The 13,956-nt window shown below is 40.0% G+C and overlaps 1 protein-coding gene across 2 annotated transcripts in view; it reads left to right on the top strand.

Annotated features, from left to right (window-relative positions):
- MMRN1 (multimerin 1) overlaps window positions 1-13,956 on the top strand; it is a 64,018-nt gene that overhangs the window by 30,574 nt on the left and 19,488 nt on the right. The window contains exons 4-5 of one of the 2 annotated variants that reach the window (XM_019553456.1): window positions 4,205-4,303; window positions 8,308-8,478. In XM_019553456.1, the coding sequence (XP_019409001.1) occupies window positions 4,205-4,303; window positions 8,308-8,478 (270 nt within the window). Of the gene's footprint in view, window positions 1-4,204; window positions 4,304-8,304; window positions 8,479-13,956 lie in introns of both variants that reach the window. The other variant, XM_019553455.1, reaches the window with a different exon arrangement.

The raw sequence follows: 13,956 nt of genomic DNA, 5'->3' as shown, positions 1-13,956 counted from the left end.
GTAAGGCAGTGCATCCTGGACATCACATGGATACAGATGAATGGGGGGGATATAATTTGACCAGGGACTCTGGCTGAAAGGGAATAATGGGGCTATTGGTATGCTGAATTAAAACTCTCAGGAGCCAATGTGGCATTATTGAAGTATGCAGTTTAATGGTGATCTGACTCTAAATGACATAAACAAAAATGAAATATTTTGATTCAGGAAGAATGAAATATTTCTTTTTGTTCAACGTTGGCTAAAAAAAAGGTTTTAGCCTTTCTGAATTGAAGTCCTATGAAAGATTTCATTCCATGGAGAATTTCTACATTTCAACTTTTCTTCCCAACTCAGGATGAAAACATTGCTCAAATCTTTGAACTTGCCTGTGATACTAAAATTTTGAATTTTATTCTCTTCTATTTACAAAACTTCATAAGTCCAATTCTGGAAAGCCTCCATACAAACTATCAATATTTACAGTCTCCACAGACTATGCCTGGAAAGGAAAAATATCCTCGTAAATGTTGCTTTCAAATGGAGTGTAAAAGCAAAAGGCTGGCTGCATGTGTCTGAACTCAGCTGAGTCCCTCCAAACCATTTCACTTCATGTATGTCTGTGTCCAGACTGCTTTGAATGAGGCACCAGAGTAAGGCACAGATCGTTCTGCAGTACTGATGCAAGAAATGCAGAGAATGCAGCCACCTCAGAGCAATGCTAGGAGTATGCCAACATGTACCCCTGTGAGTTTACTGGCATACACTCTCTTCTCTCAAGCAACTATAGATTGCATCTATTTCCAGGGACTGCAAGCATGGAGTGGTTGTACTGAGCTTCACTGCAGCCCTTCCTAGTGTGGTCTGGAGGCAGTATAGCTATGCCCAAGGTATCCTCAGTTTTGCTGATAGGATGGTAACTGCTGTTTACTCTTAACTCTGCAGTAATATCATTTTTCCAGCAGATGGCTCTAAAATGTTCTGAACAGAAGCAAGGAGGCTACAGCACCCTGGAAAAAAAAAACACAAAGGGCAGCAATGCTGATTTAAACACAAAACTGTCAGAAGGATTAGGAGGAGAAAGGGGAAGATTCATTTAATGAAACTATGGAGCTTCCCACAGTGATTCCCCTTCAGCTGCTCCTGCTTCATCAAAAATGTATTCAGAGGAAAAGACCAATTTCCATATTTTTAGTACTCCCTGAAAACAATTTCATGCTTTATATATTTAAAAATACATGGAACAATGCATTATACATCTGGGCCAACATGTTCAAAGACAGACACCGATTGTTCGACTGCAAAGTAAGTTACCCTGCATTAAAAAGTGCTGAGCATTCAATAGGTCCCCCAGGAGTTTGTAGAAAGCACTGATTGCTCAGCACTTTTAAATAACAGGCTTTTGTTTTATGTAGCATGCCTAGATATGGATTCCAGGGCAACTTCAACTCCTGAGGCAGCTTTAAATGCCATCTTTGCAGTATTGACTTCATTTCAGCCTGCAAAATTTGTTTGCACAAAATATAAAAAGCAAGGGTGACTGAGTTCTAGCTTTGAATACCTTGTTGTTTCTCCGCTAACATGGAATGAAAAAGAAAACAAGAGGTTTTCCCCTAGGGTGGCTATAAGCTTTCCTCTGGGAAATACTAATAGTAGTTTCAATCAAGTGTCCACCCAGCCACCAAAATATGGCATCCTTATTGGTGCTGTCAGTAAAGAGACCAATAACTAAATAAGTGAGAGACTTAAGTACCCTCTTATCCCTCAAGATATTTCTTTCAGAACAAAACGAAACAGGTTTAGTGGCTATAGGGCAGATACTGGACTAGTGGAGTAACTGGCCTGATCCAATCTGGAAATTCCTATGTCAGAAGTATTAAATGAATTTGACTCTCTAAACATTAGTGAAATAACCTTGAAGGGACAGAGCTGATTCCCCAAACTGTAAAAGGGACATAGAAAACAGAGAAAATTTTGGTTGGAAGAGACCTTAGGAGGTCATCTAATTCACACCCCCGGTCAAAGCAAGAACATCCCCAACTAGATCATCCCAGCCAAGGCTTTGTCTAGCCGGGTCTTAACAGCCTCCAAGGACGGAGCTTCACCTCACTGGGGAACCTATTCCAGTGTTTTACTACCCTCCTAGTGAGAGAGTTTTTTGCAAATCTAACCTAAACTCCCATTGCTGCAACTTCAGACCATTGCTCCTTGTTCTGTCATCTTCCACCACTGAGAACAGTCTAGCTCCATCCTTTTTTGAACCACCCTTCAGGTAGTTAAAGGCTGCTATTAAATCTCCCCTCAGTCTTCTCTTCTCTAAACTAAAAAGGCCCAGTTCCCTCAGCCTCTTCTCATGTGTCATGTCCCCAAGCTTGCTCATCCTTTTTTGTTGCCCTCTGCTGGACTTTCTCCAATTTGTCCATATCCTTACTGTGCCAAAACTGGACACAGTACTCCACTTGTGGCCTCACCAGTGCTGAATAGAGGGAAATAATCACTTCCCTTGACCTACTGGCAGCCCATCTACCAAATACAGCCCAGTATGCTATTAGCCTTCTTGGCAACAAGGGCACATAACAATGACATCATAGTTCTGTGACTCTGAAAGGACTTCCAGTTCTTCCTGCTTGTTTCCCAGGCTTTGTGCAGGCAACTGAGATGACTAGCTCATTGCACTGATTTCTCAGGAAGTATGAGAGCACTTCCCCTATTTCCCCTTCTTGCTTGCTCTGCCTCCAGGCTTCTCACTTACCTCAGGGCTTTGGTCTCCATCCCTCAGCAAACTTAATTTAAAGCCCTTCTCACTATGTTAGCAAGCCTGTCTGTGAAGATGCTCTTCCAAGATCACTTACACATACCCAGACTTGAACTGCTAGTCTTTTTGTTCCCAGTTCATGACACAGGGCCTTCAGGTACAGTAGAGGCCTAACTAAAAATCAGTAAGGAATCAGGACTCCTTCAAGATGTCTGAAGCAGGGAACAAGCTATTTGATTTAATAGGGAGGATGAAAGATAAGATTGATTGCAGCAGGAATAGTGGGGGTGAATATATCTGGGGAGACAGAAAGTTTGGTAAATGAAAGAATAAAAGAGCATTGATAAGCTGGGCCTTTATCACAGGCAAGTAACTGACTTTACTGTCATGGATTTTATCACAACATCACTGTCTGATAAATCCTGTGTAATGAATTGGGATGAATGCAAGTATTTAACTCCTGTCAGCAATGATAGGCAAAGAAAGATAACAGTAGCTACTGAAATTGGAAACAGATATTTCCATTTTTTAACCAGCCACGGTAGTCCCAAAAGCTTCCACTTACTACTTGGTACCTCTAATAATTTGGTCTGATGTGCCGCTGTGCAACACATGGTTGTTACTTCTTCTGTTTATTTAAAATAGAACATCTCCTTATATCAGCCTATCAATTGTCCACCATAAATTTTAGTTCAAGGCTAATTGTCAGCTGAAGAGTGCTACATCAATGCACCCTGCTAATAGACAATGGATCCGGATTCCAAACTTTGGATGGCTTTTCGCCATCAGAGGTGCCATCACAGGTGACAGTTTTGCAGTCTTGGAATGCTTTTTAAAAATAGTCCCATCAGAACGGAACCAAGCCCTTTGGGATTTCTCATTTACAAAAAACCAAAAACCAACAAGAGCAGCAACAGCAACAGTAGGTCAAGACATTTACCTTGTATGTTGGAAATCATGTTAGAATCTCTAGACTCAGACAAAGGAGGAACTTAAACCTAGGTTTCTAGTATCCAAAACGGGTGTGTCACTAGGCTACTAGATATTTTGGGGAGGCTTTTTCTGTTTTTGACTAGAAATTCCATCCTGGACAGTGATCATTTTGCTTTATGTCTGTCTTAAAACACTCTACATTTAATCCAGGAAATTTGTGTGTGTTCCTAATTATAGAGCAAGGCTAACCTTTCCTATATTAGCACCAGCACCTGCAGATCACAACCAATTGGTACCTCAAGGAGTCATTTATAATCTTCTCTGGTCAGAATGAAAGCCATTCACTATTGTCACCAATATGGAGCTACATTGTGTTACAAATGTGCTAAGCAGCTAACTCAGAAATCACTACAGACAATTAGGCTGAGGTAGAGATTGAACAGGGGGGATGAAAAGCCAGGGCAGTATTGCTGAGTATTGGATAAATTACTCAGGTTGAATGTTTCGCTCACTCCATTTCTTTTTCCTCCTTTATAGCCCAACAACATCAATTGATTATACATAGCAACCAGGCTGAGAGCAACCAAGCTATCAATGGGGAAATACCAGGAAACCAGCAGGACCTGAATGACCCAGGTCAGCAGCTACAATTACTATCATCCCTCACACAGTCATTGTCAACATTGTTTATTAAGATCACTACAAAGGAAATCCTTAGCTGCTGAAAGCTCTGGGATGAAGCATTAAAGCTTCCTGCAGTCTTCTTTCATGTAGTAGTACTCTGAGAGTGGTCAAAGGAGAGAATGAACTTGAAGAATTAGAGGGTGAAGTTAGGCAAAAGACAGAGTAGTACCTTATTACACACTAACTTAGGGGTCAGCAACGTATGAAGTAACTATAGCCCATGAAGCTACTGGATCCAGCCCACAGAGTGAGGCATCAGCAGTGTTCAGTAGCAGCAGGCACTTCCTCCTGTGCAGTAGTGCAGAGAAGCAGTGTCAGCTGGATCCTAGCACCCACTCACCCACCTATCTGACTCGAGCAGCACATGCCCAGGAAAGGTTGCTGACTGCTGGACTATCTTGTTCAGGCCTGCTTTCCCCTCTTACAGAGGTTTGCTCTCAGGCAGCTCCAGGGCACATCTCTATAAGCAGAGAATACCAACTTTCTCCCGTTAAAAAACATGCCCTAGAGATTCCCAAGGGTGCATCTCTCTAAGTGAGGAACACATAACGTGGATTGTTCCACATGATCAGCAAGCAGGACAGCAGGTGACGTGTTTTGCCCAATGAAGCAGATCAGCTGCGCTGGACACATCCCAGTACAGATGGTCCACTTAATTTGGCAATGTCTACTTATGCCCTTTGAGTTACATGATAAGGTTTTGCAGGTGAGAAAAGCTTTCTCAATATGTGTGTATAAAATCTAGCCATGACTGACAAGAAACAATAATAATCTTATAGTTGTATTCAAACATTAAGTTAAATTGAGAAGTGACCTGAAATATGGCATAAGTGAGTGGTAGAAAGCCTACCCCAACCTTTATTCTTTTGAATTTTTGAATGAATGCTCATTTTCTTCTTGTATTCATTTCCCATTACCATTTGTGTGGTTTGAAGTTTACTAGCACAAATGTTCCAGAAAATGAATTTCATAGTTGTCTGCACAGAGAAATCAAATTTTATTCATGACAGGAGCACCTGTACATGCAATGTACTAGGAACAGGAACAATAACATGTGACTTATCTGACCAGCCCAATTAACTAGCACAGCTCAAAATCAATACATGTGGAGAACTAATAGTCATCAATACACAATAATGTTTTTAAAAAATCAGAAAATAAATATGTTTAATGTTTATGAACAATGAATACATCTAAAGAAATTGTATTCTGCTTGCAGTATATTCACTACCACAAAGTGAAACTACATTTGTCAGACAATTCATCTCTGGCAAATTATTTGCTTCTCTGTAAATGGCAGTGTTAGCAATACACTGACAAGTCTAATCTGCTGTATCTTACAGCCCTCAAAGCACAACGTGGTGCTATGTAAAGATACCAAAGCTGGTTCTGAATAAACTGGTTCAAATACTGGTAGCAGTATAGCCTTATTAAGGTAGTTCTCTGCCTGCTGTGAAGCCTGGTATATTTTGCCATGCAAACATACTTTATATTCTAAAAAGCCAGAAAAGAACTAGGAAAAAGATCAACAGGAGGTGAAAGAAATGTTAAGATGAAGCAGGATTGTGTTATTTGCTTTTCTTTTTTTCAAATTCCATGTTATATGAGTTGCACAATCTGTATGCAGCAAGTACCCTGTTACACATGCAGCCCCTGCTGCATTCAACCCTATGTCCCTAAACACTTCATAAACTCAAATAAAGTTATTCCCCTCCCAGTACCCTATACTTCTCAATATACTGCTCTTCTACGGGGAGATCCTTACATGTAGGAAGAAAAGACTGCCAGAATCCTGCCTGCGGTGTAAATCCATCAGGAGAAAGTGAGAGTATGCATGCGTGCGTGTGTATGTATCTGCCATTAAGTAATACTTGGCAAAAAGGAGTTGACAGGAGAGGAAAGATGTTGCCTGTGGCAACACTAAAAGGGTGCTTCAAAGGAAAGCTATAGAGGAGAAGGCTCTTGTACTACCAAAAGGGAGACTGAAAAAAAAAGATCTCAGTGCCAGTCCATAGGGGGACCAGAGATTTCAGCAGAGCAGGATATGTGAGATACACAAGGAAGTAAAGCACAGCTAATGTATCAAAAAGTAAATTAGGAAATGAAAAAAATCCATCTTTTCTCTTCTTTCGTTCAAACTTCTAGCTGCTTTTGGGACATATTCTGAACAGTAACTGTAAAACGGGCATCTTCCAGTTCCATGTAATATTGTCTCTTATTGATTTTAGATCAAATTTGCTCCATTCATGGCCAAGAGGTATCTGTTCTGGCTGTAAGCCCTGTAAACACATTCTAGGCCCAGACAGTTTAACCATCCTGTCTTATACTCCATCAATAGCTACCAAGATACTTACAAGGCACATTCTGTTCTCAGTTACTACAGCACAACCCCACTGTCTAAAGACTATGTCCTCAGCTGTACTTATCCAGTATTACTGTCTTCAACTGGAGTTTGTACTACTATAGCTGAGGCCATGTAAAGGCATTCAATTTCTCCTGGAAGAGTCATCATGAGTGTACAGATGTCCATGATTTTTATCCCAGAGCAAAAATGGCTGGTCTGGGAGAAAACCTGGGAGTTAAATTGCCAGAGTTAAATTGCTCTTGGGAAAGTTCTCCTACAAAAGTGAATATCTGTACACATGCTCTTCTTAGAAAAGCCAAAGCACCATTCTTCAGAACCCCAGAGTGCTTTGCTGCCATAATGAAAAGTGACACAAGATCAATACTAATACTGTACATCTCCATTAATATATATTTGCATGTATTACTAAAGAAGCTATTGCAAAGTAGACTATTAAGAAGACTATGGGTTGGTCCATACAGGGCGTATCTACATATGCATTAATGTATTTTTCCTAATGTTTATTAAATTTAGTACCTCCAATGTGAGAGCTGAATAAATGCGCATTAGACTGCCCTAATGCGTGGTACCGAAAGCACATGTTTTTTAAATGACACTTAATGCACAGTAGCCTATTTTATTGTGCATTAACAAAATTGCGTAGGGTTTTTTACGTGATACATTAAAGCACACCTGTAGGTGCATCCACAGGGTAGTGGTCTAGTCATTTAGGTTGAATTTTCAAAGGAGCATCAGGGAGGTGGGCAACCAACTCATTGGAATCTGGGCACAGTTCTCTCAGGTTCATTTTAAAAGTTCCGCTTTAAGCCCTACTTCTGCAATCTGTTAAATACAAGAAGACACTTGCATTTATATGGAGTCTCAGTTTAAAAGATCTTTAGTTCTTTACTAGCTGATTTAGAAACATTCAGCCAGGCATCCTTTCACCTAAACAGACCAACCTCAAAATGAGGGGCAATGTAGACTGGCATTTACATAACCAAATGTCTCAAACTGAATGACTTGTTCTTGTGAACTAGCTTTAGAAATATCATTATTGTATTAGCTACTAAATGTCAATTTGCCTCCCTATCACTTTACTGCTTGCTCCTGTAGCATCTGGACACTGTGTTAAAAAGGCTATTTTTTGACCTCAACACTCAAAAATTGATCTAGTTCTATAAACTAAGGCCATTGAAAATAAATGGGTTCATTATTTGGTGAAGCATAAGTAAAGAGATATGTCTTTGTAATGCTATTAAGGACAAAGACTAAATGAGAGAGAGCTAACTGAATCCCCCCACAGGGTGCTAGATGGAAGAAGACTGGCATTATGCTGATTAAAATATGTTAACTATTCTAAGTACTCTTCTAGAATTATAAATACTTTATAATGGATACAGATGCTTCAGTAATTAGTTACTGCTGTGCTGCTGAATGTCACTAATACATGATACATGACAAAAATCAAGATGATTCACTCATGGCTAATAACTCAGAAACTTTTCACTCCACTTTCAGCTAATGTTTCTCAAGTCAATTATACTTTCCCTTTCCCCAATTATTTAATAAAATACTCTCTTTTTTTTTGTTCTATTCTCCCACTAAGCAGTTACACAAAAAATGAATGAGCAGATTAGCAGCCAGGAGATGAAACTGACTTTCCTGCAGAAGAAGGTTGACAACATTTCTGCTGCCATGAGTGATGTGAGCAAGATGCTTTCCTCTCTGGAAGGCAAAATCAATGAAGATAAGGGCAGAGACTTCCAGTCTTTTCTAAAAGGTAAAAGAAATAAATTAATGCAATCACTCACCCAGTTAAAGGTGCCAGCAAAAAAAAAATACTATTAAAAACGTTCTTCGACTGTCCTATTGTATTATTCCACATTCGTAGAGAAAAACCTTTTTTCGCTTTGTTTCACAGTATAATTTTTTTAAGCCTTTCTTTTAGTCCTGTTAATAGTAAAAAGAAAGCAGTTACAATGCACTGTATACGCTACATGGTAACTTTAAACCAAGTTATTATTAAGGCATTTGACTTCACATTCAGCTGCTGGCAATACCCCTATCTGTGTGATTAGTTTATTTTGTCCGCTGCTGGGACAAAGTATTTGGGTTTTTTTACTGAGAAGTCTGAGTAATATGTCTATAATATACATTTCACATAGGTTGGAGAGAAAAAGTGAGCATTCAAGGCCACTGAATGGCAATGGCACAATTCATGAAAAACAAAACTCAACTGAGCCAGGACTTCACCCACAGAAAAGAAGAATCCTTCATGATACAAGGAGTAAAAGCATCCATTGCAAACAGAGAAAACAAAAGGCGACATATGCTAGTTACCTTCTTTGTTTCCTAAAACTATGATCAATGTTTGCAGTAAAATCAGGTTCTTTTCTAACTTCGCATAATACCTCTATCTACATATAAATATAAAATTGATGTGAACCAACACCCAAAGTCAAGTCAGGAATTATCCCTTAGTATTACTATACTGGGAGAGCAACATGGTCAGTATATGATACAGATCTAATTGGTCAAACCCAATTTACAGGGATGTACAGTGACATTCTATATCCACTCATTTTTTGCTTACGCAGTCAACAGTGGCAGATTTGGAGGTGGCAGGTGAAAATTAATCAGGTGTAGAAATAATTGGTGGTGAAGCATTAAATACACTGTAAAGATGTTCAAGAAGGCTAGATTTATCTTTATGAATCTAAAAGAGATGCACATGTATTCTAATGACAACAGAACTAAAGAAACAACTTGGTTAATTTTTTACCTAATTTGTTGTGTTTTTACTCATAATATATGGTATAGAAAATGAATACACATTCCAATAAAGTTATATTTGTTTTTGCTTTTATCTTTAATTGAATAATATAACCCTAGGCCCTTAGCATATTAGTAAAGCTTTGAGTTCCTTTTAACCTGGAGAAAAATGTGTGTTGTGTTATATGTGGTGATGTATCACACCAGCTTCATCCCATTTTGCAAAATCCTAGATCCACCTATAGTAGTTGGTATGGACCAGTTACTTCTCAGACACCTCGAAAAATCAGGGTTCAGGATTCCATCTTAAAAGACTGGGAACATTTTGCTCCTTTCCCAGGATTTGCCCTAAAGTGTTATTTCCTTTTAAAATTGAAGTAGTTTTCCACTAGCTAAGAATAATTTTAGGGAGCTGGCTGTACAATCCTAAAAGAGCAACATTTCTTTGCCGCTCTGATTTACACCCAACATAAATCCCATTTTTAATCCTTTTATATCTCTTGCACATGCCACATACTGTAAAGCATCCCTCTACCCCAATCATATTTTTATTGCATCTCTCACATTTAGAGTGGCCTGCTTTCACCTCTGTGTTTATAGCTGCATGGCATAGTTGACCCTTGGGTATACATTTAATTTGTTTTTGAACATGTTCCATTTCCCTTTTGCATCCTTTCCATCCATTTCTTTATATCTCTCAATTTGATCCATCGTTTCTACATTATTAGAAGACGTTTTGCTGAAATCCTTTGCCTATGCTTTTCCCCTTCCCTCTCCCTCCCCTCCCCCTCTCCCATTTTGGTATCCTTCTTACCCTAATTACACATTCACATTATAAGAACTGCAGATATATACAATGTTGTGTTTTTCACCTTTACTGCTTTTGCATTAATCCTACCATTACTACTTCCCTTTTTTTATTTATATTGGTAATCTTTAGGTGTAATTATGAACCTCCCAGGTTGAACCTGATCCTTACATAGGTGCATGGTAGAGGTAGGGAACAAGGAGCCCATTTTCCCATTGGCCTGGCTACTCAAAGGCAGGGAACAAGTACACTCTACACTCTGTGGAACACAGGGATTGCTATCTTCCCTGGGCATAACCAGCATCCTAAAGTGGAAGGAGTTGAAAGAAAAGCTATGTTCCCAGATCCCCACCTGCAGAATAGGGCAGATACATATGGTACATGGCCCACATGGTTCCCATGCTGGTGCTGTGCCCTGAAGTGGGTCAGGACAACTTATTCCAAAGATTCTGTAGTGCTCAGAATTCTTCCAAACAGAATCCTTTCCATTCAGATCTGTTGCTCCCCTTCTGTGCTCTCCACACTTTTTGCCATCCCTCCCTATCACAGCAACATTTCCAATAGCCATGGCATTTTCTAATCTAGATGTACTGAAGCTGAGATCTGTTCTATAGATGAACACCACTATGTAAGCCAAAGTCCTTGTGTTGTGTTTGCATGTGAGAAAAGCCTTTCTCCTTCTACTTCTGAAATGTTGTACTACTCACCAAAGTATCTGTACCCTTTGAATTTGAGTGGTGAGACCCATCTTCAAGAATGATCTTTTCCATAATCAGTAGGTTCTTTCCATTGCCATGCACTCCTGCTGACATAGTGCCTAAATTATTCTCTCTGAACATTTCCCATTATTTTCTGCCTAAGTTTGCTGTTTTCTCCCTCTTACTATTTTCTTGCTCTCATCTCTGTTTCTTTTAACTTATTTTCTCCTGTGTCCTTTTATATCTTTCTTTCATTTATTATAGTTTATATTCTGTCAAACTAGAGTAAGATTGTTGTGTTAATGGCTTGGAAAAGCCAGTTTGACAGGGAACTTTAACTCTACTCCTTTGTGCATATACTTTAAAACATATACTGTTATTCAAGTAATTGTTTAAATTGCATTGAGAATTTATGCAGGCAAAGTGTAATTGCCTAGTTGGCCAATAAATTTGGACTAAATCCTATAATCACATAAAAATGCCTGAGATCTTTAAAAGACCACAAGCATCTGGGACCTTGTTTTTACAAAAAACCAACAGATAAATTCAGACATGTCACTGAGCTGCATGGGGGGAGAGGGGGCCAAATAAGGTGCATCACCCAAAAGTAGTAGACCTTGGACAGGGGAGGGGACATAGACACTGGGGGTGTGCGAAGTGTGCTGTTTTTGATTCAGATTCGGCCCGATTCAGGCAACAGTGATTTGAGTCATTGATTTGGATCACTGTCCCAACTCAATTTAGCCATAGACACAGCTTTAGATATTTTTTCTACATACCTTGAGGTACCAGGCATGGCTCATGAATGCTGAGATGGTGGGGCAGATGGAGTGTCCCACAGGAGCATGGGGGAGGGGCTCTGCCTGCTCAGCAATGGACCCAGAAATGGACCAGAGGGTTGCAGGACCCTCCTCCCTGCACCTCCCCAGCTCAGCTATCAGCTGTGGGGGACCCCTGGGTGCCCCCCCAGACCCAGGAGGCACCAGTTGCTGAACCAGGGAGGGGTGGTCCCCGTACACTCTGCAGTAGACCCGGAAGTAGAACGGACATCTTTCTGGTCCACTTCTGGGTCCGCCACTGGGGACTCCTCCCCCCACCTCCCCGCACTCCCGTGGGACGCTCCATCCTCCCCACCATCTCGGCATTCGTGAGTCACCTGGTACCTTGAGGTATGTAGAAAAAAACATGTAAAGCTGTGTCTATGTCCGAATCGTCGCATCTTTTCAAATCTCTCCAAATCAATTCAGAGGGTTCCAATTCGATTCAGAGAGATTACAGGGTCTCCTGATTTGATTCAGATTTGGAGATTCAGCTGCCAAATTGGGCCAAAACTCCGCCAAATTGAATCAGCCACCGAAGCTTTGCACAGCCCTAATAGACACCCTTTTGAGGCACAGTTCCTACCCTCCTCTCTCTAGTCTGAAGTAAGTTACAGTCAACCCTAACAGGGTACAGACTGCTTCTTGCTTCATGTCTGGCCAGCTATCTTGGTCAGCCAATAATGGGAATACAGAACAAAGGGTCATCCATTTCATTAGTCTCTACCCATTGGTTCATGGGAAGTCCATCTGAAGAGTAAGGTCTCTGCTCCATACTAGATACAAATTTCTGGAGGGGTGGGTGTGGAAACAAGACATACAGCTCTGGTCCCTGTTAGATAAGGGCACAGTTTAGCCCCTACTGAGCACCAAATTTTAAAGTGGCCTTTCCATTATTAACTAAAGATCACTCTACTTAGGTAAAGAGAGCTGACTATATCTTCTTGTCCATTATACTCTTCTTCGCTCCCTTGCTTCTCTTAACATTACAGAACACTTTGAAAAAACAAAGCACCAGGAATAGCATGGGAGTGGACATAAGGAACACACTTTGTATCCATGTAAAGAATTTTTTTCTTAAATGACAACTTCAGTTTTCACTTCAGAAACCAAGGGGTCCTCAGGATCTTCCCTAACTTTGCTGATAGAGCAGAGCTGTGTCTAGGGCTTAACCAACAATGTAGTACATAAACGTCCAGCTGTCTGGTTGAGAGAGATTTGTGTGTTTTAAAAAGGAAGAGAAAGGAGCTGCTCAATATTATATTTCTGCTCTTTTATTCCGTGTGTAAAAATCACCTGATATCTGTATACATGATACATAAGCAAGTGCGTTTCCAGAAAAAAAAAAAAATCAGTCCCTTTTTTCAGTGGTATATTTCTAGGTTCTTAAAAATATTACATCTCCTCTCTATTATATCTCTTAACTTGAAAAAGCCAGTGGCTCAACTATTGAGAGCTTTTTCCTTAAAGCACCAGAGGTGTTTTCTGTCCATTTTGGCAGATACAATGTAGGGCAGGGCCCATTTTTACTTCCTGAAAAGCTTCTATTACCAATTTGGCTGGCTCTCTTTTCACCTGGAATCACACACACAATTCAAGTGGGTTTTCTTAAAAAAAAAAAAAAAAAGCAAAAAAAAAAAAGCATGCCATGCAGAGAGACTTGCTGAATGAAATATTTTCATTTTGAATCCTTGTTGAACCCCTGCTGCCCAAAAAATTTTCAGAAGTTGCAGAGGCATGTGCAAACAGTTGGCTGTTATTGGCTTGCTTCCTGGATTTTACTGTCACTTGCTGAATATGTATTTTCAGCTAAGATTTTCGAATTTGCTATGCTGTTTTAGAGATGAAGCAATAACATCCTGACAATAGCAGGGACATGGGAGGTTAATGGCTCAGGATGAAGACAGAGGAAACTAACAAAGGAATCTCTTGCCATTACCTTAAGTGTTCTAGGCAGAGAATTGACTATCATTATCGACCAACAGTAAAAGTAACAGAATTTAACCACTGTACAGCAAGCAGGCTGCAGTGTTCCTAGGATCTCATGTATGTATTTTGTAGGCCATAATAGTTTCTTTTTATTTGACTTGCTAGATTTAGGGACTTATATTTCAGAACAAGCTTAAGAAACTCCTTTCAGCCCAGCAGAACTACTTACCTAC

This window comes from Crocodylus porosus, unplaced genomic scaffold (genome assembly GCF_001723895.1).
Source record: "Crocodylus porosus isolate Cpor-Errol unplaced genomic scaffold, CroPor_comp1, whole genome shotgun sequence".
NCBI classification, from domain to species: domain Eukaryota; kingdom Metazoa; phylum Chordata; order Crocodylia; family Crocodylidae; genus Crocodylus; species Crocodylus porosus.
The sequence above is the reverse complement of the archived record's forward strand: the minus strand, read 5'-3'. Positions and strand labels throughout refer to the sequence as shown.